This window comes from Hermetia illucens, chromosome 2, assembly GCF_905115235.1.
Source record: "Hermetia illucens chromosome 2, iHerIll2.2.curated.20191125, whole genome shotgun sequence".
Taxonomy (NCBI): domain Eukaryota; kingdom Metazoa; phylum Arthropoda; class Insecta; order Diptera; family Stratiomyidae; genus Hermetia; species Hermetia illucens.
The window spans coordinates 9,764,215-9,791,243 of record NC_051850.1 but is presented as its reverse complement, the minus strand read 5'-3'; the positions used below and the strand labels follow the sequence as shown (position 1 = coordinate 9,791,243).

At 45.5% G+C, this 27,029-nt stretch overlaps 2 protein-coding genes across 5 annotated transcripts in view; one reads left to right on the top strand and one right to left on the bottom strand.

Annotated features, from left to right (window-relative positions):
• Positions 1 to 27,029, top strand: part of LOC119650393 (pleckstrin homology domain-containing family G member 5) — a 431,633-nt gene that overhangs the window by 4,690 nt on the left and 399,914 nt on the right. The window lies entirely within an intron of this gene.
• LOC119650394 (protein snakeskin) lies at positions 19,800 to 21,330 on the bottom strand. Of its 2 annotated transcripts, none has more exons than XM_038053156.1 (4): positions 21,172 to 21,330; positions 21,022 to 21,116; positions 20,481 to 20,677; positions 19,800 to 20,422 (listed from the first exon to the last, which is right to left on the bottom strand). In XM_038053156.1, exons 2-4 carry the CDS (start codon positions 21,070 to 21,072, stop codon positions 20,194 to 20,196), a joined length of 477 nt encoding a protein of 158 aa, XP_037909084.1. In that variant the 5' UTR covers positions 21,073 to 21,116; positions 21,172 to 21,330; the 3' UTR covers positions 19,800 to 20,193. The 2 variants fall into 2 exon arrangements, with proteins under 2 accessions (XP_037909084.1, XP_037909083.1); XM_038053155.1 differs by having other exon boundaries at positions 21,022 to 21,118; positions 21,175 to 21,329.

Below are 27,029 nucleotides of genomic sequence, written 5' to 3'. Positions count from 1 at the left end.
ATTTCAATTGCGTAATACTATGCACCATAGTGGATTTCCCATATAGAGGAAAGCCCGGGAAGTTTTACATGACGTCCCGCCGTGTAGGCATAATCCCATAGTCCGCTTCCGATTCTGATTGATTTGGAAACCACAATCAGAGCTCGGCAATGATTGACATATCTTCTTCTTTTTCTTCAGTCTTTGTCCCGTTCACCGTTCACAAGCGGGGTCGGCTCGTCGTGATCGGTTTCGCCATTTGATCTGGGTGCAATCTCGAGGCTTTTAAATCCCCCCCCAATCACCCTAGACAATGACTGGCATATCGCCACTGGTTTATCCTGAGTGCAGGCTCAGTATTCATACTAGTGTATGTATAGGCCCAACTAAGACTTCTGCCGCAAGGCTACGCCACCTCATCTGTACAACGTAACTCCACCCTAAAGTCCACAAGAAGTTCTGACCGCAATATGGGCGCAACCACAACTACCATAAAAGTCCCATAAAGGGGTCAACGGCAAATGAAATATATCCGTCAGGAAGCCATCCCAGTTCCATGGAACTAGATATCCTTCGGTGAGGTTTCGAATACGTGAGGAAGGCCCTCCTAAAAGGATTTACTGGAATCAGCCCGGTGCAGAGAACCTCAACGAAATTTTTCCGCCAATCAACTACTGCTCTGTGTACAACATAATACATAAGGCACCACAAGATAACACTAAAACAAAATGTAAGAACTGGTGACTGTCCACCAGGGTCGCTATGGCAATTTGCCCATCATACTGTAAAAGAAGCAGCGTCGAGGAACTCCCTCTTTCGTCGGAAGGTAGCACGAAATGATGGACCTCGGCATAAAGCCGGGATATCTGGAGTTCCTTATGAAGGAAGGCCTAGACCGGATACCGGTTGTTGCGCTGTTGATGATGATGATGATGTCACATTATTCTGGACAGACACATAGAGCATGGAACCAGCCCTCTTAGTCTGCCCCACAACGAACGCAACTCTGCATGTTGGCGAGATTCTGGGAGAAGAGGAACTCATTCAAGCTAAGATGCCCCGTTAAGAAGAAGCCCATCGGAAGCCTAAAGTCCACCCCAGAACTTTCTCTGATGCTACATTTTTCATGTACTCGGATGTGACCCGGCCTTCCTCACACTCGTTCCGTCTAATTTGCCTTGCTTAGATGTAAAATCCTCATCTAACATCCTGTTGACCCCAAGCAACGGTACGCCTCTTCTGATCCTATAGGCCATGGCATACCAAACTAATTCTAGATCAAGAGGAGGAACGCCCAACAATACTTGCAGATTGGCCCAATTTATGATACGCCAACAATACCACTCGGTGACAAGCGTGGAGCAATTTCCTGCCGGGCAGCGGTAGAACAAAATCATGCAACAAAGGATACCTGTACGGAGAACATTCAAGAAAGAGTCCCACATATATCCCACATATAGCTCTCCTGTTTACACCCCATTCATATCAGCACGTCTCAACATACAAATTGAGTTAAATGCGTCCTGAGCTCGATCAGGTGCAGGCGCTCCCACATAGTGAAGAAGGATGCTTTCTACCTGTGTCCTGGAGAGGGTTTCTAATGGTCAGATTTTGATTGTAATGGATGATCTAAATACCAAATGGAGCTCGGAAAGACCTCGCATTCAATATAACGGTCTAAAACAAGGGATGCCCTATGATGCGTCCTCTTTAACCTGGACCTGGAGAAAGTGATCCGCAATGCAGATGATCTTGCCAGCCCTCATGTATTCCTCGAAGCTTAGTGAGAAAAATTGCGAACTCTTGGCCGCGTTCGAGAGAAGAATCCTCCTAAGAATTTTTGGCTCCCCACATGAAGGTTATGGATAAAATCCGGCTCAGTAGGTTACGGTGGGCGGGTCACTTAATCCGTGTGAATGAGGATGGCCCAGCTCGGAAAGTCTATAAAGGCAATACCTGTGGCAGAAAAAGAAGACGAGGCAGCCCCTGCCTGAGATGGAGCGATGACGTAGCTCAGGACGCCAGACAGCTTTTAGGGAAATCGAATTGGTGGACTCGACGCAAAACTGGAATGTCTGGAGTTCCTTATTAAGGCAGGTGTAGACCGTATACCGGTTGTTGCGCCGTTGATAACGATATTATGTCCGAAGAGGCTGATCCTTTCCAATTCTTCAATGGTTGGGGTTGAGGCTAGTCGAGCTCATTTTCTCATACTTTTTGAAGTCCTTGACCTTGCCCCATTTGGTCCCATTTTAGATCTTATAATAGTAAAACTTGTTTCCGCAACGACCATAGTACGGCAGAATATAGTTCTGCTGGCTTTGTTGCTAGACGGGAGCATATGTCATTGGCCTTCGCCATTCGTACGTAGACTCTTCAGCTCTAATAATTTGTAAAATCATACCACGATGTTTACTTTGTCCATCATTGATATCTGAGAAACTGCTATCAAATGCCGCTATTAAAACTCCGTGCCCATCTGTTATGAGCTTACCTTGAATGAACTTCATTTTAGTTTTTTCTTTGAGAATTGTGGGGTCCTAAGTCCGCATCAACTTAATGCTGGACCGGACCGGGAGCAACTTACTCCCTCGTTTTTTGGTTCACGGACCCCTTGTTTAAGGCTTAGCACCCAAACTTCACAAAAATGTAAGGAGATAACGGATTTTCGGTTTTTACCAGGGCAGAGGCAAATCGTCAGACGTTGCTTGGTAAGGAACCGTCTGCTACCCGCCCCCCTTCCGTTATTCCAAAGCTTGCGTATTGACAGAGAACTTCATCGGAGATTTGTATTTGCGGACCTTTATGGTCAATTTCAATCTCAACCTTCATTAAGTGTTTAGTGAAGCTCTGCCCTAGGAGTTAACTTCAGGTAACTCGTATGATTTTCTGGCTTCCTTGCAATCCCTTAGTAATATCAAATATTGGTCCCCCCTTTAAATTTAGAAATGTGGGCAAGTACTTGTGGTATCGCGATTCATTTCCAAACGTACGGTTCAAATTGCCATCAATGTTTCTGTCGATGAGAATTGATGCTTTCTTGATTATTCCATTAATTATATATCAAGAAGGCTGTATACAGGTGAAGAAAAATGATTGCGCATCTTCGACCGTCGACGGTAATTGCGGGAGAAAAATTCCGCCTAAAAGGTCTGGTGTTAGTGCTGTGTATGTGATGCAGTTGCCTAAAACCTGTTTTGTGGTCCTTTGCCACCAACCGGATAGTACTGAAAGCACCGGGTCAGCAAACTACGTTTTAAGCAGTTCAAGCTACCAAGCGTGAACAGAATCGAAAGGGTCTATTAGGAGCTAGATTCTCGGTTGCACCCTTGCCCAAAGTGACTACCTCGTTTAGCTCTGGTCAATCACGAGGGCAGAGCTATCCCAAAAACCAGAGATGTGACGTGCTGATCCGCCGACAGCTGAGTTCAACTCTATTAAAATGTCCTGTCAGCACAGTCTTCCATGCCTGCCTGCTAGCCAAGTGCCAGAATGGGCGACAGTCCTTTTCCTCCTTTCTCCCGTGGAATTTCTATAAAGGGACATCCTCAGGTCAGTTATTCATTTTGAGGAGGAAGGGTGGGAAGCTCAGAGGCCGCGCTTCATACAAGATCTGAGGCGGAAGAGACAATAATTGAGACGGTGATCCGTCGTGGATCTTCCCCGCCTTGATCGCGGCACTCGGGTCCGGAGACTTACGGCTCCACGCACGCGGTCGAGCCGTTTTTTTTTTCTTTTCTATTTTCCAATTTTAGTTCGCGTTCTGTTTATCATTCGATAGGCCGTCGCGAAATCCTAATTAACGTCTATTTTAGAATCCGGTGTGGACCCACGCATCGGAATAGACACGTTGTTTTGTAGTAGTGAAGCGTGAGGGATCAAAGCGCTCAAAGGACCCCCCCCCCCCCCCACATTCCCGAGCCTGGCTAGCACAGAGGTCTGTAAGAACGTGTCGACCGAGCACTTTGATGGAGCTTCAATCTTTGGGGGCGGACCTTCATGGTCAATTTAGCCAATTTGTTTAGATTTTTGGAATAGCTCTGCCCTCTAGGTCGTTATCGGCCACTCAGGATGATCGACCTGATCTCCTATTTCCACTTATATCATTCAAATTCGCGAGATGTTGTGAAAACAAATGCATGGTGAGCATAGGGCCGGGAACACGATATCCATGTGTGGCGATTGAATTGGAAGAATCCTTAGTGTTTCCTGTTCACTCCTTGGTGGAGTGTAGGTCATCCACACAGTTGTGTTTCAGTTTCACTATCAGCACACTTAACGCTGTGCAAGTGATAAGCCCAGTGCAGCCAGATAAACACAAGAGGAACACAGACGCCCATGACGACCGGGATTCGAACCCAGAGCGGTGAAATCGGGTAGCTGATGCTTTACGCCCTTAACCATCGCGTCGTCAAGAATCCTTGATGGGTTGTAATTTCATTCGGTGCTCCTTTTGTCCCAGGTATCGACAAGGTGACTTATGAGGTTTGTTCACGGCATACCGGGACCGTTAAGTAAAAAGTAGTTCGTTCTTGAAATGAGTCCTGCGGGGAGCAAGAGTGACAAAACTGAACATCCCCAATCTCTATGTTCGCCCAACGTTGGCTGTTATTTATGATAGGTGTTGATGTTGGGGATGCTCGAAGTGAGTATGGAACTAATCATAGTCAATCTAGAGGTTCCCTTTATTTTCAAAATTCAAACTTATGACGGTCGCTGGGTTCACAATCGGGTACGGTATGTTCGTAGGAATTGAGGTTTGCTTATACTGCGTTCGGTCCTGGGTGCATCTGCGAGTCGGAGATTAGGAAGCGACCAATGCTGCAAAAGTTTCTGTCGCCCCTGAATCCCACAAGAAAGGGTCACCCTAATTCACAGGATCTTTCTAGCAGTATGCCATGTTCAACCAGAGGGTCCATCTCAGTGGCGCTCGTATGACGTGGTGGGAAAGTGGAAGGAAGAAGACCCTAATCACATGGCAAATGGTGATGATTATGCGACATGTTTCTGTTACCTAAGATTTAAAGCAACGAAAACCAGCGAAAATCTAACAGCTCTCATTATAAGATAATAAGGAACCAAGTTGAAATTTTAAACCCAAAGTGGGACTATAATAGTATAATTGAATGGATCAAGTCGTCGTGTTTTGGGGTGGGTGGTCCTAAGTCTGCCACTGACTTAACCGTAGGCCGCCCAGATTTAAGGACCAACTCACTCCTTGGGTCCAGTGCACGAACTACTCTGGTCTATTCTTGGGCACGTGCCCAATACTTTTCCAAAATTTTGTGGCTGATCCTGCTTCTATCTTACTTAGCAGTGGGACCGAAAATGGCTTTATATGATCATCAACAATTCATAAGTCATTTGTAATTCTTGATGAGAAAAACTAAGGAATAGCTGTCACATCCGAGTCTGCAAAAGACTTATCTAAAGTGCCTTTTCCCACGAATCCTCACCGGAGGTTATCTGGCACCATGGGAACTAGTATGGCCGTCTGAGGATTTATATTCTAGGAGAATTGTTGCAGGATGTGCTCTTGACCTAATATTGTGATAGTTGGGGGATGGCCATATGGCAGACAGATCTTGGGGAGGGGGAATTCTCTGAAATTTGAACTACAATACCTTTCGGCATATATGTAGCATCAAAAACCTGTAAGTTCAGGGATCTCTGGAAAGAAATGACTTACGGGGCTATGAATTCCAAGACGAACATGAAAAAGATAAGTTGTTGAGATATTCCAACGAAGAGGAAAGGAGAAGAAAACTATACTCTGCGAGAAGAAATGGGGGATAAGACTTCAGAGGAGAACAATTTTAAACAGGAAATTTAGTAGATGAAGCTAAGTGAATACAGGAACAAAGTTAGGAGACTGATTCATTTCATGTCTATCCGGTAAACCAAAAATGAAGTTTGGGGCTGAAGCAGCCTATCTCGGGCGAATTCATTGTTTTAAGTCCAAAGGAATGCAGAGTTCGTACCCCACGTTGGGCGCCATTTTAAAAATTGTAGACGCTAGTCTTTTTTGCCAACCTCAACATCTATTTTCATGACAACTTTTGTAGAGTTTTATCCCAACCCATAGATAAAAAATTTCTAAGTAAGTGACTTGCCTAACCCGCCTTGCCTATCGTGTAAAAGCTTGCGTACTGCACCACTTCTGGCGAAATTCTGGCCTATATCAGAAGCAAAACCAACTCAACTTTGTCACCTCTTTCATGTGTAAAGCTGACGAAGGATGGATCTCCTAACCGAGTGATAGCTTCCTTCAAAGTGACATACCCCCACGAATTCTATTCTATCGTCCAATCTTCCTTTTGGCCTTTTGGAGGAATAAGCTTCGTGAAAATTTCCGGCTCGCCCGCGTGCCTCGCCGAACTTGAATGATTCCGAAAACTATACACTCTTTTATTAAAATGTAAGTGGTCTAGGGACCAAGCTGTCGGATTTCAAACTGTCTGCGTTAGCATTCCAACATCATGTCATCTGCATTTCTGAAACTTGGATGGATGACAGGATTTTAGACTGTGAGCTCCCCGAAGGTTAGTTAGTTTAGTTTAGTTAACTGAGGGGAGCCACAGCTCGGAGCACTCAGGCCGTTATTAGGCCCATTGTACTATCCCCGTAAGTTGCCTATTCAATGGCTTCCCGCCTACGGTGTTCGCAGGCTTTAACGAATCTGAGAACATTCTCAAGAGGCAGAGAGTGTGCAGATTCTTCATTGGAGAAAACCTTGCCAAGGGGCCTTCGTCTGAGATCTGAGGATGCCGGGCAGCTGCATAAAAAGTGCAGGGCTGTCTCCTCCTCCTCCTCACATTGGCTGCACACAGCCGAAACCACTACCCCAATCTTTTCCATATGGTAGTTTAAGGGGCAGTGTCCCGTTAAAAGCCCTACTAGGTTTTTCATGTCCCACTTCTTAAGGGACAACAAAAATGCTGCTCTAGTGGCCCTAAGCTCCTTCACAAGGATTTTCGCTTGCCGGCAAGAGTCCAAATTTCTCCACTCGGTTGTGTGAATCCTTGCAATTTCACCCTTCAGAGTAGACTTGACAGTAGATGGTCGGATTCCAAGAGCTGGTTCTGGCCCCACCATTGTGGATCTAGACCCTCGGCGAGCCAGTCTATCAGCCTCCGCATTACCGGCGATGTTAGAGTGCCCCGGCACCCACATCAGGAATGTTTCGTTCAGTCGGCCAAGTTTCAGCAGCACCTGATGACAACTCCACACCAACTGGCTTGATATGTTGTTGCCATTTAGTGCTGATAATGCCGCCCGACTGTCGGAACAGATTCGAATGGTGCGACCTCTCCATCCCCGAAGGTTACTCTGTCTTTCGTTGGAACAGAGACTGCGCTGCGCTTGGCGAGACAGCCGAGGGAGCTGCCCTAATAGCTGTTAAGTCCCCTCTCCGTGCCGAAATTACCTTTTCCTCCTCCTTCTCCTCCTACGATTCTGTCACCATACGTGTATTTCCGCCAAACGTATGTCCCTTTATCATATGGTGTGTATATTTTCCCTGCCTAAGCCTCCCTTCTCCGTGCGAGGATTTCTTCGACAAATTGTCAGAGGTCCTAATCGTTTTATTTCCGTCACTTCCTTTCATCCTCTGTGGCGACTTTAATCTTCCTATGTTCTCCTGGTCCATTACTCTTGGCCTTGCCTCTCTCCCTAATAACTCCACCCACCCTTCTCTTCCTCTATCCACTTTCATGTATATCTGTGGCGCTCTCCAGATTAACCTTTCTAGAAACCACTTAGATCGCACTCTTGACCTTGTCCTCTCTAACCTTCCAGTGCGTTGCCTTTCCCAATCCCTTCATGCACCGTCTTACGTTGCCTCTGACGCCCATCATCCTGCTCTCGAGTTCGATGCTCAGATATCCCGACTCTACTCTCCTGTCACTCGCAAGCCTACCAAGTTCAACTTTCGAAAGGCGAACTTCGGAGGTCTGAACTCAGCCCTGGCGTCAATCAACCCGTCCCCCCCCTCCCCGTCCTCTCTCCCTTTACGCGTGACCAAGCTCTCAACATTTTCTATACCATTTTATCTGATCTTCTTTCTTGTTACGTTCCCTCCTCTTCTAAGTGCTTACGATCTTACCTCGTCTGGTTCACCACTGAAGTTCACAAAAAACTACGTCAAAAATAGACTGCGAGGAAGAAGTTCCTGTCTTCTAGAAACGATGCTGACTTAGTTTTTTTCAAACATCTACGTTCCTCGGTCAAATCCTTAAACGAAAATCCAGAAACGAATACTTGGCCAGTGTGGGAGACTCACTAAAGCGCGGAAACCTGAAACCTTTCTGGTCCCACATTCGCAACTCCCGCTGCCCTGCCCAGTTATCCCCTCCGTCGATTAAATTCTCTGGCTTCTCAGCTAACTCCCGCCAACTTTTTGTGATTTAATCTGCCGTCACTTTTCCTCAGTCTATGTCTCCCCTCTTCCCTCCGAATCCCTCGTGATAGTGGATCTAGCTTGCCCCGCATCGCCTACCATTCCCCTTTTTACCCCTATCTTTGTCGAGTACCTCAATGGCAAACTTGATGCCAAAGTCAGACCTGGCTACGATGGTTTTCCAAACCTATTTTTACTCAAAATTGGTAAGTCCATCTACCTTCCCCTAGCTCTTATTTTCAACAAAAGCCTCGAAGAGAATCATTTTCCCAGCTTGTGGAAAGAGGCTCTCATCATCCCCATAGACAAAAGTGACGCTCGTGTACCTGCCGAGAATTACCGTCCCATTTCCCTCCTCTCCTCCTGTTCCAAAATCCTGGAAAGATATATTAGCGATTGGTTGTCCGCCCACTTTGGCCACCACATAGTGAAAGAGCAATATGGCTTCATTAAACGAAGGTCCACTGCCTCCAACCTGCTTGACTTTTCCAACTTTGCCGCCAAATGTCTAAATTCACGGCAAGAAGTGCATACAATTTAGACTAACTTCGCGAAAGCCTTTGACACTGTAAATCACAAGATACTTTTGTCAAAACTCTCGTTTCTATACGTTCCCATACCGCTTGTTTTATGGTTTGCCTCGTACCTTTCCAACCGATCCTGCCGCGTCTCTTTTGACGGCTGTACTTCCCGCTCCTTCTCCCCCTCTTCTGGCGTCCCATAGGGATCTATTCTGGGTCCTTTGTTATTTTAATTTTTTATTAACGACTTTCCTCCCCTCCTTACTTGTCCCTGTTTGCTCTATGCAGACGACCTTAAGCTGTTTTCTGCAACATCGTCGCCTATGGATTATGTTTCCCTTCAATCTAACCTGGACACTCTGGTACGTTGTTGCTCGACTAATGGTTCAGCGCTAAACGTCAGAAAGTGTCACTTGTACTACTCCCTAAAATTCTCACCCACTTCTTTCTCCAACTCTATTAACGGACATTCCTTATCCTGCTTAAATTACACTCAAAACCTCGGAGTCACTTTCGACAATAAGCTCTGCTTTGACACCCATTGCCTCGAAGTTATCAATCGAGCAGCAAAATTGCCAGGTTTCATACTTCGCTCCTCCTCTGATTTTGACTCCATCCAACCCTCCTTAGCCCTCTTCAATTCCCTCGTGAAGAGTACCCTCGAGTATTGCTCCGTGATCTGGTCACCTTCCCGTGTGATTGTCTTGCCCTTGAAAATGTGCAACGTAAATTTACCCGTTCCCTCTTGTTTAAGAAAAGCTTCCCTCGTGTGGACTACCCCTCCCGCCTTCGCTTTATAAACCTTCCTTTCCTACAACAGCGTAGATCTTATCTGGAACTAGGCACATTTTTAAAATCGGTTTACTGTCTGTCTGTCTGTCCGTCACACGCATTTTCTCGGAGACGGTTCTAGCGATTGACACCAAATTTGGTAGAAAGTGAGCTACATCCTTTTACGATGAATTTAAGGCGGGATCCCCATACATGCAAAAGGGGGGTGTACATTTTTTTTTCATCAAATATAGTCATGTGGGGTATCAAATTAAAGGTCTCGGTTAGTACTTTTCGAAGCCGGTCTTAGTTTTGACTTTCGTGGGTGGGGAGGGCGGGGGGTTGAAAGTGGTTATTTTTTTAAGGAACACATTCTCAGGAACTACCCAACCGAAAAATCTGGAAAAAATCAGGGGGTTTCCCCCCCTATATGAAAAATCTCTTTATAAAAGAAATACACAAAACCTTTCATACCTGAAGCGCCCAGCTTCCGATTTCTCGGCTTCAATTTCCCTCGGGTCTGATGGACTGCTCCGCCGCTGCCGACATCACCTGCCGTCCTGCGTACGAAGCGCAGATATTTTTAACGTGCCCTTCGCAGAGCTCGACGTTTACTTTCATTCCTCGATTCCTATTGCAATGCAAGTCTTTTAGGATACTCATGGGATATTTAACATTACAATTTGACATTGATTAGACAGATAGGAGGCGAGGTAATCTCAAATGGTTTTGCCTCACCCCAACGGAAAATCTTCAATTGGATCCACCTTTAGCTGCAAGTTCACAGTATTTTCGAGAAGATTAGTGGATGCAGTCACTATCTGTCATTTACAAAATTAAAGGGTTTTAATTTTGAACCCTCAAATCAAGTCGTTGCAATAGTGCTAGGCGAACTAGTGCATCACGTCACTTCCGCGGCAACTGCATCTACTTCTTACATATAAAGATCTTGTTACTCAAGTTCTTAATCATAAGAAACTAAGGCATTGCACATACATATGGGGCAGGGGTATTAACACTTGCAGTGATAAAGATTAAATTCCCGTTGACGTCATTTTTTGGGAAATTATCCAATCTGTATGACTTCTATCGAAGGAAGTGTTGATGAATAACTATGTACTTTATGAGACCGGAATATTATGTTGAATTTTCATTCATTGGAAACGAACAGTCAGCAAGCAATGCTCAGGGTTTGATACGAACAGAATATCGCCCTTTCCTGACCATATTGGAGGAGGAGCCCCTTTCTCCTTATTCCTATGAATACCATTCCTCCCAGATTTCGTCTAACAAAGATTTTTCAAAACTGCCTATTCATGCATACCAGACCTCAAAAATGTCGACTGTAAAAAATAGGCTGACAAACAAACTCAAAACCTAAATCTGCCAAAACGGGTAAGATAGCCGCACATATATCTATACAAGGTGTAACCGATTTTCTCACCTGGCTGGTATGCATGTTAAATTTCCAGCAAAGCCGATTCGCGCCGACCAAACTGCGTAAATCGGTTATCACAGAGAATAAAATTACACAGGAATTGATAATAGAGTTTACCTATCAATAAGAAAAGTTTCTTATCTCCGCCACATTGTTCGTATAATGCGTTGAGCGAAAAATTCCAAAAAGCTCGTTTTATTATGTCACGGCCTCGAAATTGCTTGAGCCATTGAAATCATTCTTATTAAATTCATACAGCGAATAAACATTAGTCAGATACTTGCATTTTATGCTTAGTATCAAAATAAAGCGGTTTAAAATATAAATAACTAATTGCACATGAGAGACTCATGACAAATCTGTTCTGGGCCTATTGCTTCTCTCGAAACAATCCCCTCCCCCGTTGAAACCATTCGCTCAGTAATGGTGTCCATGAAAAATCTTTGATTGAACTTTGATCATCTGATGCTATAAATTATCCTTAGTAAAGATTTCGTTGCCCTTTGTTGTTTTTGACTTTCCAATTACCCCGGGAAATCCAATCTAGCAGTGACAGGTATTTCTTGTAAGTTGAATTACACATGTATGTACTTTATGACCGAAGTCCACGGAGTAATTACATTGGAAGAATACGTTTTCATCTGAAGTGCAATAGGTATGATTATGTCAGGACCATTTTAACCTTCGGATAATTATGTATAAAACATAACGTAATGGTAGCAACCATATGTACCACCTGGCTCAATCTCAGTCAGAGATAATCTTAAGTGTCCTTCGGAACCAACATCGAATTGTCTCCAAAACATACAATTAAAATACGGTTTCGTCCAAAGCAGAGATAGGCAGAGGTGAGGCAGCGTCTGATGAGTAGGCTGCCTCACCTCTGCTCTAGGAACAGCGTGATAGAAAATGCCTACTAATGGTGATTGCTTTTTAATGTATAATCACACAAGGGAAACGCAGGTGACGCCTCCCCATGATAAGGCAGGCGGGAAGACAGGAAAATGGGCTAGAGACGGTACCAGCGAGCCTCTTGGACCACAGCAAGTCCCGAGGAAGAAAAAAGCCTCTTCACCAAAGAAGGCGGAACCGGCGAGAGTACCCGTGAAAGTCGGTAATCTCACAATTGCAGCCACAACACCTACAAAAGTGGAAGAAACCAACGCCCGGAGGCCCGAACAATGGACTCAGGTAAGCAACAAGAGGAAAAAGGACAAAAAGAAGCTCCGCCCGGAAATAATAATTATTTCGAAGAAGGGAAATATGTCCTATGCCGACATCCTCCGAAAGGTGAAGTCAGACCCGGAATTGAAGGATTTGGGGGATAGTGTGAGCCGTATCAGGCGAACACAGAGAGGGGATCTGATGCTGGAGTTAAGTAGATCCGCCGACAAGTCGGCCGATAACTTCCGCGGGCAGGTGGAGAGTGTACTAGGAGAGGAAGCTGAGGTAAGAGCTCGAAAACAGGAGATAGTGGTTGAATGCAAGGACCTAGATGAGGTCACCTCATGGGAGGACATCTGTGCTGCGCTAAAGTAACAGTTCAACCTTAGCGATATAGACCAGAGTGCCATAAAAAGGATGAAAAAGGCATATGGTGGCACACAGACCGCTATTATTAGTTTGCCGCCGCGGAATCAGCTATTAAGTTAATTACCGCGGGCAAAGTAAGAGTAGGTTGGGTCGTGTGCAGGCTCAGGGAGCAAATATCTCTAAAGAGATGCTTCAAATGCCTCGATTTCGGCCATTTTGCGGCGGCATGCACTAGCCAGCATGATAGGTCGAGGAGTTGCAGGAAGTGTGGGGAAGGGGGCCACCCCATCAAAGATTGCACCGGAGATCCACGGTGTATGCTATGTAGTGGGAAAGAGGGCGTGGACGACCGGCATGTTGCGGGAAGTAGCAGATGTCTGGTATATAGGAGGGAGTTGAACCGCACGGGCAAATGAGATTGATACAAATCAATCTCAACCACTGTGAGGCAGCTCAGGACCTGCTCTCGCAAACCATTCGAGAGTCGAATGTGGATGTCGTGGTTATTTGCGAGCCGTACAGAAACCACGGCGGTGTGACTTGGGCGGTGGATGCGTCTGGCAACGCCGCAATCTGGGCGTGCGGAAGACAGGCCATTCAGGAAGTCATGGCCCCCCGGGAGCCGGTTTTATAAGGGCGAAGGTCAACGGTGTCCATATTTACAGCTGCTACGCTCCTCCTAGTGCAACCTTACCACAATATGAGGAGATGTTAGACAGTCTGGTGTTGGACGCTAGAGACCGCAGCCCTAAAATCATTGCGGGCGATTTCAACGCGTGGGCCCTGGAGTGGGGAAGACGATCGACGAACACCAGAGGTCAAATTCTGTTGGAGTCATTTGCGGAGCTGGACATCGTGCTGGCCAACGTTGGATGCGTGCCCACCTTTCGAGGAAGAGGGTCGGGCTCGATCGTTGACCTGACATTTGTTAGCACTTCACTGGTGAGGGAGATGGCTTGGCAAGTGAGTGAGCACTACACCCACAGTGACCACCAGGCCATCTTCCTCCGCATTGGGAACCGGGGAACCAGTCAACGACGCTCTGGAGGTGGAAAGGCTAAGGCGGCTGGCTGGTCTATCGGAACTTTCGACGAGGAGACATTCCTGGCCGCATTGGAGAGAGCCCATGATCCGGATGGAACAGCGGTTGAAAGGGTCACACAGCTGTAACCGAAGCATGCGACGCTACAATGCCACGACGACGTTTGCACCATGGCAAGAGGCCAAACTACTGGTGGAACACGGAGATCGCTGCCTTGAGATCCTCTTGTCTCCGAGCGAGGAGACTTTCCCACAGGACAAGGGGAGCGTGAGGAGGAATACAGGGATCTGCGAAGCAACCTTAAGAAGGCCATTCGGAGAAGCAAGCGGGGCTAATACGAATCCGTGGGGTACAGCCTACCAAGTTGTAATGAAGAAGATCCGCGGGCAAAAATCACCTCAAGTGACATGCCCACGGCTCTTGTTCCAAATAACGTCTTCTCGATCCCTGCTGTTACCGAAGAGGAACTTTGGGAAATCTGCAGACGTATTGGGGACAGTAAGGCTCCGGGATTGGACGGAATTCCGAACAAGGCTCTGAAGGTGGCGGTCAAGGCCACACCAAGGTGGTTCGCAAGCACATTCGAATCGTGCATGGCGGAAGGAGTGTTTCCCGCCCAGTGGAAGAGGCAGAAGCTAGTGTTGCTACCGAAGCCCCGGAAACCACCCGGCGTGCCCTCTTCACATCGCCCTATTTGTTTCTTAGACACCATGGGGAAGATGTTGGAGAGGGTGATATACAACAGGCTGCTCCCGTTCATCGAGCTTGCGGGTGGTCTTTCGGAGTGGCAATATGGGTTTCAGCGAGCCCGTTCTACGGTCGATGCAGTAGCAAAGGTCGTGGAATTGGCTCGAAATGCAATGGCCATGGGCAAATGCTGTGCTCTGGTGACGCTGGACGTCAAAAATGCTTTCAACTCAGCCAACTGGGGCTGGATTAAGGGGGCTTTGGCCAAACTGGGTGTTCCTAGCTACTTGGCTTGGCTCATCGAGAGTTACTTTTCGGACAGACTTCTCTGCTACGAGACGGACGACGGGCCGAAGGAGTACATTGTGACAGCAGGTGTGCCTCAAGGTTCTGTATTGGGACCGCTGCTGTGGAACATAATGTACGACGGAGTGCTTGGCCTTCGCGTGCTGGAGGAGACAACGCTGATTGGTTTTGCAGACGACCTGGCGGTAGTTGCAATTGCAAAGCATCCCGAGGACGTGGAGCTTTATGCAAATGAAGCCATTCACACCATCAAGTCATGGTTACGAATGGCCAAGCTAGACTTGGCGGACGAAAAGACGGAGGCGGTCCTCATTACCAACCGTAGGAAGAACAACACGGTTACCATCCAGGTTGGTAATCGTGAGGTCGTCTCAAAATCGGTTGTCAAATACCTGCGGGTGATGATCGATGCCAAGCTGAGTTTCAAGGGACACTTGGATTATGCGCGAGAGAAGGCAGCAAATGCTAGCTCATCCCTTGCAAGGATGGGGCCGAAGTATAGTCGCAGGTTACTCATCGCGGGAGTGGTGAGGTCGATCCTGCTATATGCGGCCTCTGTCTGGGCGGAAGCGTTGAACCACGCTGTCAACCGGAGGAAGCTAAGTTCGGCATACCGGCCAATTGCGCTAAGGGTGTGTAGCGCATTTAGGACGGCGTCGACAGAGGCAGTGTGTGTCATCGCAGGAATGATCCCTATAGATCTTCTAGCGGGCGAGGCACACTGGCTCTACGAAAAACGGAAGGCAAATCCAGCCGAGGTGAATGCGGATTTCCGAAAAGCCATCAGGAGAGAGTTGTGTGGCAAGTGGCAACAACGATGGGATAACTCCGACAAGGGCAGGTGGACCCATACATTGATCCCGTGTATCGAGAAATGGGTCAACCGAAAGCACGGAGAATTGAATTACCACCTGACACAGTTCCTTACGGGACACGGTGGCTATAGGAAGTACTTGCATCGCTTCGAGGTGGACGAGTCTCCCAACTGTCCTGAATGCGGTGCTACACCCGAGGACCCCGGTCACGAAGACGTGACATGGACGAGCTGGTATAGCGAACCAGAGCCTCCCCCGCGAAGTAATACTTCACGGTGATCCCGCGGGGAGTGGCGGAAGAGTGGGGGTGGTTTTAGTGGGTGCGAATCCCACACACTGCTGCAACCTGGCGCAGCAGCGTCTTTCTAAGATTTCCACCTCCATCCATAAAAAAAACAAAAAAAAAATGTATAATCACCACCCCGACATTAGTACCAACTATATCCAAGTGAAACTCGTCCTATATTCAGACCTAAACTAGGCCGAAGCGAAAGTATCTTCTTTAAGGATTGAGGGAGTCGTAAGTCCGAGTTGGAGTGTGCTTTCATAAAAGAGCATAGAGAGAGTACTGGCCAACAACCACTTTAACGTGATGATAGTGCTGGGGTTGCTATGTTTCCAAATGGTGGTTAAAATGCCAAGAGTACAGAATTCCGTGTGACACTTCCAAGATAGTCAAATTGATCAAATCAGCATCAACCTTAGATGCTCTGCCCATTAATGCAAATAGGAAGAGTGTGATGACCCATCAGACTGAGAGTTTTGGTTTTGTTAGTGTTTATCAGTTCGAATCTACTTGTCTCTCTTTCCAAACCCATTTAAACCAGATCCGTGATATGTTGGGATGTTTGAGGCAATTTGGGTCCATTGAACCACTCTAAGAAGAAATAATATTAGTGTCAAGATGCAACTTCAGTGAATTAGGCACTGGATGCAGGCTTCCCACTGAAGTAGTGGGCATGTCTTCACAGATTTCCTCGGTTGCGAATCAAGTTAAGTCTTGGCAACAACATGGCGCGTCTGGGTTATACACCCAGATAATAAACGTTATACGGTGCTTGGTACGAGGAACCCCATAGATCTTCAGAGCTGGCCCGTAGCCTTTATGAAGGAAAGCTCTCCCCCCCCCCTCTTCCTGCGACCAGCGACTTCTTTAATTCACCGCTCCTGCTAAAGCTTGACAACCCCTAATGCCTAATTGCCTGAGGGTTATATCCTCCTCCTCTGTTATCGCCTTTACCATGCTCCTGTTCAATATCCGTAGAATTCAACCAAAGCATGAGACAGATGACACCACCCTGGGGCGTTCTTCTATTCTTCAGCTCTGCTCAAGTGGTTACATCCCAGATCAAATTGGGTTATACTAGTCCTAGAGATGGATACTAGTCACTGCAAAAGACACCCCATTAATTCCAGATTAGAAGCTCTTTGATGGCTTTGCTATGTACGTTGTTGAATGCTATCTCAATATCGAAGAAGGCAGTTAGGGCATATTGCATAATGCTAATTACTTTCCGTAGAGCGCTTTGTGTGGGTTTGCCTTTGAGACAGGCGTGCTGAGATTTGACAAAAGGCGACTTATCTTTGACCGTCCTTAGGTGGATGTCCAGGATGCGCCCCAGAGTCTTCACACGAAAGAGATGAAGCCGATTGGCCTGAAAGTTCATGCCCATGAAAAGCACGGGCGCGCCTCCACAGCAATACGCTACATATCTTAAAGAAACACAGCTTCGGTGAATCTATAAAAGCCACGCTGTTTCTGGATCATGACTGGCATTATGCACCTAAACTCGAGAGAGAGATTTGATAAACTATTTATGACTCACAGTCCTTTTTGCTGGTGGTGAATGGTGTATGGACCAGCAGCGCCAGGGTGTTACCAGAAGATTCCGTCGAAGAGCCTCTCGACTTCTTAAGAAGGGATGGGCTCCTATGTTGCTCGGTCAGAAACTTACTGAGTGTCGTAAACTCGTTGGTGCTTTCATTGTCCACACAATAGTTTAACCAAGACTGCCTCTTGGCAGTCTCTATGATCAACTTGCATCTCTTCATGCAGTCCTTGAATGGCTAATCGCATTTCTACCTGTAGCAGATGTCAACGGACCCCCTTGGTGGTCTTCTGAGTTTGTATAGATCATGGTGTTTGTTTTGTGCTCTATTCTGCGGGGCATGAAACCTTAAAGGTTTTTTCAAATGCGACTTTTAACTTTTGTTCGCTTGTCGTGCCAATGTTACAATTACAAACGCCAGGAAATTTGTTCTCGACAACATGACCAAACTCCCTCCAGTTAATCCTCCTAAGGGAAATGATTGGAAGCCTCTACTGTGATCGGAGAACTTTGCATTGTCAGTTGGTATCAATGACCTACCGATCGTCACAATTTTTTGAGCTGGGGAAGTAGGAGGTTGATGTAATACCTCCGTTATGCACCGATTACTTTGTGTTAATAATGAAGTCAAAAAACGACTCACCTCTTTCCTTGATTTCCGAGCTGCCACAAAGTGTATGCTTTTCTTTAGAATCGCAGTCTATCATCAACGATGTGTGATTTGGAGCTAATCGGTCGTATACCATATAAGCCGAGGAGATATACATGTTCTACGCTCCCGCCTGCTCCCGTTTGAGTATGGTTAGGTTGGTGCAACTCTGAAAGAGAAGTCTGTAGGCTCGTTCTCGCGAGATCATGCTGTAGGTCTGTCCTGATCAGTATCCTTTGTGCTATGAAATAAATTGTAAAATCTGCTTTGATTTTGCGGACTTCTTCGATCTAGGGCTCCTGTAGAAATACGGCATATAAGTCTTCCGCTTGGAGGACTACTAGCAGATTACCTGAACCACATTCAGAATGCAGCACATTTATGTGCGCTATCCTCAGCATGATCACCTTGCGTAGACGGATCATCTGTCCCCGTCGGACCGTTGATTTTCCTTCAACAATTTGTTGGCAGCGCCGGTTGGGCGTAGGTTAGGTCGTCATTCGGTTTCGGGATGCGTATTCATCCTTGCATCCTTGAATCTGAACTACGCTTTGTAGTCTGCTTTTTCCAGTGCCTCCAAGCACTTTTCATTTATCGGGGTAGGTCGACTTTTCATCAGGAGTTTATCCTCCATGATCACCCCCCAGTCGTTCATGAGGACCCTTGAGTTTTGAAGATGTAAGAACTGACCAACTTTGTTTTTATCCATGCGTATCTTAGGCAATCAGAAACGAGTTATTCGTTTTTTGACAATCCCGTTTTATTGAGCACTTTTTGCTCTTTCAGGTGTCGCTGATCTTAACGAAGTACCAACCTTTTGGGAGGAATCAAAGCGGGAGATACATTCCAGATATTACTTTTTACTGTCCAAAATATGCGCGATGACCATCTCCAACAGCCTGATTTCAACTTTTGTCGAAACCCTATACCTTTTCTCAATCTTGCTCAGCATATGGATGCCCTTCTGTTATTGGCTTCTGAGCAGCACTCCAGCGGGCTTTTCTCGTTCGCTTCCGGAAAACGACTTTTGGGTCGGCCTTTGTTCGTTGGGAGATTCTGGATTTCGATGCTTTGTTCCTTGGGAGATTCTGGATTTCAATGCTTTTGGGAGAGGAGTAGTGTGGCTGGTATCAGCTGGGTGCAGTTCAACGACAGTGGTTTCCAGGCTGAAATTCGGCAGCTAGTCTGTCTTCTACGTAGATCTCAAAGGTCCGTGCTGTTAGTTTCAGTACAACGCTGCTTTATTGCTCTCGATGGCTACTGTCCGCTGGCCGGATGTCACCAGCTTATCCTTAGGATGGAATCCTAGTTCATGACCCATGAGTAATGTGCACACTGGAGACGAACCAACTGGCCTTGTTGCATGGACCTACTTCTAGCATTCATTCTTGATCTGTCTGAAGACAGTTTCCAACGACCACCGCGGAAAGGTAGTGTGAGGACTTGCCGATCTACGCAACTTTAACCAGACCAGGCTGCCATCACCAAAATGCTGCACTTGTCAACTCCCTATTTTACTTCCTCTTCCTCTCTAAGTCTCTGTCCGCAGTAATTGGGAGGATGTTTCGAGTATATTCTTAGAAAGGTGTCCTCGCCTTCATAGGCTACTTATCTGAGCTCGAAAGTAGGCAGCAGATTACACTATGTTTCGTAGGTGGGGTGAGTAGTAGGTGAGTCGAGTAAGTCGGTTTTATAAAAGATGACTCAAAGATTTGTTATTAGGAATTCCGTAGTAAAGGTGGAAATCCGAGGACGATGAGTAAGCGGAAGTGAATTCCAAATACAAACTGATAATCCCGATAAGCGCTTACTGTTGTTATAATGCAAAGCGTTTACTTTGTAACCAAAAAGTTTATTGTCTTGATGAAATATTTTACAAAAAATTATAATTGTCCTTCGTAACTATGCAACATGTTTCGGATTTTTATAATATATTGTGTCTGCGTTACTAAATGACCATCATGGATTCTTCAAGGAGAGCATACAATTGAAAACAGCTCCAGGTGGTACATAACAATCGTACGTCCCCCAAATCCTGGGGCTTGTCCCCCAAATCCTGGGGCTTAACGGCTTACAAAATATCGAAACATGCAAATAATGATGCTGCTTTGGTCGTTCGGAAGTTCCTTAATTCTATTTTGAACTCTTAAGAAAGTTATTACCTTACAAAAATATACTAATCCTCTTAAGTATTAACGTCATATTTGGTGTAATTTGTAGAATTATTAGTTGTCTCCTTTCGCGAAGTGCACGAAAGCCAGCACGGTGTCAATGACATACAAAGCTGCTGAGATGACGCACAAGGATCCTAGCGCAAGACCCACTTGTCGCTCAGTGTTGGTGTAGAGGAAGTCATGGTCAGCCATGTATCCTTTCCAGTAGTGCAGGGCAGTGCCTCCGACAGCAACCCACATGAAAGCACCGATGAAGTTCATGATGGTATCAGACAGCTCTCTGAAATCGGAATTGATGATGATCCTTCCTCATAGAAAATGTCAGGACAATTTTTTACCTCTTATGCTTAGTCGTACCAAATCCAAAGGTGATCAACTGTACACCGGTGTAAATGAGGTATCCTACAAACACTCCGGATGCCACGATTTCGGCATCCGGACTTTTCTCCTCGTTTAGGTTCCATGTTCCGCCAATACCTAAGAATTCACCCCCATCGCCGGTCCGGTAAAGGATTATGATAATAATGTTAAGGACCTACAAAAGTTGGGGGATTAAAAACAGCTCAACTATGCAGAGAGAGCGTGGACTCTGGGCGTATTTTGTTGCTGGAGATAAGACCACCATTTTGATACTTCTGCTCATTGAGCAACTTTTTTTCACTGTGTTTTATCAGAATCGCGCGGTATGAGTAATGGGCTTAAAACGGAGTTTTATCTGATAAGGCGTTGTTTCGTGGTAGAATGGCATTGTGACCACGGTTTTTGGTTAAATTCAGTCCCTTTTGTTCTAGCCTTTTCTTTGCAAAAGCACACATGGTTCCAAGCAACAAAACACATCCACTGGAGTTCACGAACTTCAAATAGAAAAAAAACCATTACCAGCTTAAACACTTTTATAAAAATCGAAGCGATCGTCTCCACATCCACCATTTTTGCTAATCGATTAGATTTACCAATTCACAGGACGAATCAAACTAAAAGAAATCAATAATTTCAAACACTTCACTTATCTTTTTGTTACTTCACTACCTTTTTTTTAACGAGTTTTCTGCAACTAGACAAGGCTTGAGTTACGCCCTTTTTCTGAACGCGATCTAATCAATCTTTTGCACCTTACATCTGTCCGAATGCTTCAGCGTTAATGAGCATAAATTCGTTCCAGACGCAAATAGTCGAGGAGAGAGAAACTCGCATTTAAAAAATTAAAAGATACTAATACTAACGGGTAACATATCTATTAGGCACCTGCCCAATAAAGGCGCAAAGTTTGGTTTATCTTATCAGAGGCGATATATAGATACCACGCGGGACTGATAAGGCATGGCACTATCACAAGTACTATGGGACAGGTTGTTGATTTGTATTTCTGCTGAATTGTTTGTAAGGCATAAGTTGGAATCGGACTTTTTTTGGAATTTGATTCATGGCAATATCACGTACGAATTTGATATAAAAGAGCGTAAGATAACTATGCTCCAACAGCGCTCCAAACTCTCCTTGACTTTCTGATATCTTAAAAAATCTAGATTAATTCCTCCTTTCCCCGTCGGATTATGTGAGTACCCTGGTGCTTCCGTTGCAGATAAGTGGACAGTTCTTTCGAAATTCCATCACAAACACGAAGATACTTTGTTATCTATCTTTGCAATCACTTCGCTACACCTGCACACTAATTGGAGCAGGGACTCGATTTCCCCGAACTTGGTGTGAGTTACCTATAAGCTCTGGGTTGTTTGCCAAAGATACAAGTGGTTTCGAAAATATCGTAGGTTGGTAAAGGGAGTCAGACTGGAATTACTCATTCTTTTTGGGAGAACTGATAACGCCAAGACCAACACAGTGACTACATCACGATGGAATTTGTATTGATTCGATTATGTTAGGCCTTACGAATCAAATGAAGGTGTTATTGCGAATTAAAGGTGCGAATTTATGATTAATTCAATCTTATCCGCGAAACTGAGGTTTTTGCAGTGTTATCAAAATATTGTGGGGGGAGTGAGCGGTGGCTAGTAATCAGTAGATCGTGGAGTGGAAAATTCTCAATCTAGGCGGAATCGACCTATTTGAATCCTAAAGCATTCCATTCCATCCCAATCCTTGCATCTCCACGTCAAAAGGCCAAAGTGAAACAAATGTACGCTTACCTCCTTCGCTTTCTATTTTAGGGATTGCAGACAGAGCAAAGCTTTCGATTTCCTACAACAGTTCTTACACGCCTTCAATGAATAAATGTCTATTCCTCTTCCTTACTTCAATGATTTCTAAGGAATTAATATTAACAGAATATTTTCAGAGGAATTTCGGGAGTATATTCAACCAAACATGAGTCTATTTATGTAGACTACAGTGTTAAAAATATATTGTACTGCACTCTGCCTGGCAAGGGGCAATTAAATGGAATTCTCAATAGTGGGTCAAAGTAAGTGACTAAACAGTAACAACTTGCAGTGTCATCAGAAATCGCTTCTCCTTATGGTATGCTAGCCAGGAATAATGTGCAAAAACTGTAAGCGCAGACTCACTTTAGACCTATGGTAGGTGAGTATGCATCAGTGGACGCTCCAAAGGGCAGAATCAGCACTTTCGTGAGCCGCTTCAATGCCACCGACCTCTAAGATCGTTGTGAGAAGGGCAAATTAGGCAAGCTTAGGTCTTCAGAGTCAGCTCGTAGTATTTACGAAGGAGAGCAGTTTCCATAGAATCGTTCACCTAGTGTCCACAGGCTGACACTAATTGGGATTGAAAGTCCTGGGGTGGTTTAATGTGAGTAGCTGCCATGTAGGCATAATCCCACGGTCCTCTTCGGACACGGATTGATTTTGGGACCACAATCAGAGCCCCGCCAAGACTAGCAAAGCGGTACTGGTTTCTACTGAGTACAGGCTCAGCATTCATACCAGTGGATGCGAGGCCTATCTATCACCTCTGCTGTAACTAAGGGGTACGGCACCCGAGTTGTACAGCACGACTCCACGCTTGAGCTCCGAGGAGCTCTGCCCGCGATATAGGCATAACCATGATCACCATGAGACTCCCACTAGGGGGCCAACCGCAAATAACCGGGCCAAAAACACATCTTCTAGGACTTCTCCTGGAGCACATGCTCTCAGAGGGCCATCCCAGTTTCCAGGGTATAAGATAACCTCCGGTGAGGCTTTGTGGCAGAGCCACTTCAGACAAGTCCCTTGCAGACTCGGGTCTGATCGCCCTCCTCGAGTACGTGGGGACGGAACGTAATTAGGATTGAGCAATTCCTCTACGATTGCTGGGGATTTGTTCTTTTTTTTCGCAATTTCAGCAACCCTATAGACCAGTTTAGCTTGCAATAATCTTGTACGAATTTGTGCGCTTCAATCCCAAAAGTTTTTACAACTAGCTTTTGTTATTGGAGGACTAGATACTCCGTGACCTAACGCCTCAAGTAGCACGAGTAGATTCCACCCTTCACAGTCGTCCGGGGCATCGACTGCGCCCACCGAAGGACTGCCAAGCGTAGAGCTTCACGGGGCGAGTACGTCAGTCTGCCTTTTTTAAGTCACTATTCGTTTAACCATGACTCGGATAACGCAGACTGTTCAGTACGTTTCTACACAGCCAAGAGTTGCTCACTGTGCATAAAGCTCTAAAGGAGCGCACCCCAAGGGACTGACACGACAGGACAGTTTTGCTAACGCCCACTGGGAACGATACGACACGACAGAATATTGCCTACTGTATTTGCAAGGTAAACATATTAAAAACACTATTATTAACTTATGTTTGGCGTAGGAAAATGCCTGCGGCCGCCTCAGACAAATGTCTGTGCATGTTTCAAACATCAGGCAGGCAAGTGCCTGCGTCAGACAAATGTCTGTTTCACACAATTTTTTTTCTGTGCAGCGGGCAAATGTCTGTGTCTGTCTTGCCCATTAAACAGACATTTCACTGACATTTGTCAATCAATTGTCTGAACCGGCGTCAGACATCACGCAGACAAATTTTGGTGTCTGTGTCAGGCAAATGTCTTCTTCAGCCAAATGTCTGCCTCAAGCTGCCTGTTTTTGTTTCGGGCAAATGTCTAGGTGTCGCTCAGACATTTGCCTGGCTGATATCTGTCTAATGTATGAGACAGACACAGAGATTTTCCTGCTATAGAAAAGGATTTTGTGTGCAACAGACCTTTGTGTGATGCAGACATTTGTTTATCCGAGGTCTGACGCAGGCTCAGATATTTGTCTGACAAATGTCTGTTTGATGTGTGAAGCAGACACAGACATTTGTCTGCTGCTGAAAAAGATTTTTTGTGAAACATTTGTCGGTGTGATGTCTGAAGCATTTGTCGGTCTGTTGTCTGAGGCAGCCGGAGGCATTTCGCCCCGCCAAACATAAGTTAATAATTATGCTTTCAATATGTTTGCCTTATTTTTGTTGTATTTTGTCATGTCGTGTCGTTCCCAGTGGCCGTTAGCGTCGTGTCGTGTCGGTCACAGTGGGTGCGCTCCTTAATAAGTGCTTGGCTGTCGATCAGATTTTGTTTCACTTGGGGTTCAGAGCTTTCACAGTCATCAAATAACGTTGTATCTGTTCTTAAAATGCGCTGTCAAATAATCTCTAGGAACCTTGAGGCTTGGCTACCTGGCAGGTATAGAAAATTTTGTTAGGACCCCGCAACACATCCCCCGGTCTTCCATTTTACATTGGTTGGAAAGCCCATAGGAAAATTCCTCTTGGAACTCGGTTTGCTTTTGGTGTAGTAGATGGCAATGCCTAAAGTTCCCGAGGTACTTCGTCTATGTTATTGCTATGTCCGTAGACTTTCGCCGTACAACATTCCTGTCTGACAGAACTGGACTCCAGTCTATTTGGTGGTCAAAGGGAAAGAGATACAAGTGTACATTGAGTGCATCTACCAAGCAGGATTGCTGAATCCGTGTAGAACCCGCACATGCGTTCTTTTCTTCTTTTTCCAATTAAGGGGTTAACCCCACTTCTTACTTTGAGAAAAAAACGATTTTTTGTATTGTAAGTTTTTAAGTATAACTATCTGAGCCTACGTCTTTAAATGTCAAGTCGATCCGAATAAAAGTGACTAAGATATGATCGTGAAAAGGGAAGAATCCGTACCGTAAACGTCCTGAAGTTGGAACCTTCAACGAGTTCTTTTACAATTGACATGTTAAAATCTCATGACCAAAATTACTCGGTAACTACTAAACCGATCATTTTGAAACTTGGCAGTGGTAATATAGTGGTTAATCGTTTAATTTTTTTTCTTTAAAAAATGCCAACCCAAAAACAAAACGAGCGCCACCAACATGGTGAACCCCGCACCTGTTCAATATCCGTAGCACTTAATTAATAATTATCAACCAGTATCAGAATGAAGGCGCCATCAGCATCAGCACCGCTTTGGTTAGATTTATGCCGAATGCGCATCTTACAGACAACAGACACACTCTTCCCAACGTGGTCTCCATAACCAGAGAACCCTAGAGATAGCGTTTCCCTGAGGTATCTCTTTACTCACAGCTCTGCTCAAGTTTGTAACGCCCAGATCGGATTATATTATTCTGGTTCTTAGCACAGGTACATTGTTCGCCGCAAGGCACCTCTCAGACAGTATTCTGGTTAGAATTTCCCTGATGGCCTTAGAATGCATATTATTTAATGATCACCCTATATCCAGGAGAATACTAAAGGTATGTCTCTTATATTGTAACCACCGCTCAATTTTGCTAATTACCCTATAAAGAATGGTTTCCGTGGATTGGCCTCTGAAGAAGGTGTGCTGAAATTTGGAGGAGAACGCCCTCTCCGCGCTTACTGTTAAGTGGATGCCCAGGATGTGCTTTATCGTCTTTAACAACACAAAAGGGGTGATACTTATTAGGTCTTTTGGGGACTCGTGGCCGCGCCAGTCCGCTTTCGGTATGAAAAATATGCTGGGATGTCTTCAAGAATATCCGAACGAAATACAGCTCCGGTAGATACTTACAAGCCAAGCATGATCTCTTCTGGCCGCTTCAAGAGCCTGACTGGCATTATGCTGTCTGGGCCTGAAAACTTATATCCGGAGAAACTCTTTTTTCGTCAAGCTGATTTTGTCGCCGCTGATTACAGATTAGATAATATCAAACAATTGAGGCTGCTGGGTGCACCTATTCAATGCTGGATTTGCTAAGCACCGTGGTAGATTGCAGCACTTCCATCGAAGTGTTCTATTAGCACGCATTTGCATGCCTCTATGCAAACCAGGCTCGGGAAGGTGTGAGGGCAGGGGTTTTTAACCCACGCTATAATGCGTCCTTAAAAGATGCGTTGGTCCGTTTCAGAAACTGCAAGACTGGCAAACATAGGAACAAAAAAATAACGGTTCAACCCCTCGCCTGAAGCCGTCAAACTCTGGACTCTAGTGCCGCGACAGAGAGAAAAAATCCAGTATGGATTACATCTTTAATCGATGCCTCTTTAATTGTAGATGTGCAATGAGGCCTGGTCTTTGGTTTTTTCACCCATTCTTGCCATTATTATGCCATACAAATTGAAAGTGCTCCTTTTTATTGGACGAGTGGAAGACGAAGTCTTCAAATCAATTGCTTTCCAACGACCGTCTTTCACTCGTGCCAAGTGTATAAAAATTTCGATTGGATGAGCAAATGTAACGTCTAGGATATAGAAGAACAGCATCTCATATCCTCCTTTGTAGTCCAACAGGTTAATCTTCCTGGCCCCGAATCATGGAGCAGATTTCTGAATTTGGGGCTTACCTCTTCTTCTTATTTTTTTTCTTCAGCCTTTGTCCCGTTTACAAGCGGGGGCTCGTCGTGATCGGTTTCGCCATTTGGCTCTATCGAATGCCTGATCTGGGTGCAAATTCGAGGCTTTTAAATCCCCATCCCATCAAG

Bases quoted from the DNA above. Each gene is read 5' to 3' on its own strand.
- LOC119650394 (XM_038053156.1), bottom strand. From the start codon at position 21,072: ATGGTGGATGTGGAGACGATCGCTTCGATTTTTATAAAAGTGTTTAAG. The intron at 20,678-21,021 runs GTAATGGTTTTT...CAACTTTTGTAG, and splicing joins TTATAAAAGTGTTTAAGCTG to GTCCTTAACATTATTATCAT. The intron at 20,423-20,480 runs GTAAAAAATTGT...TTCCGATTTCAG, and splicing joins GGTACGACTAAGCATAAGAG to AGAGCTGTCTGATACCATCA.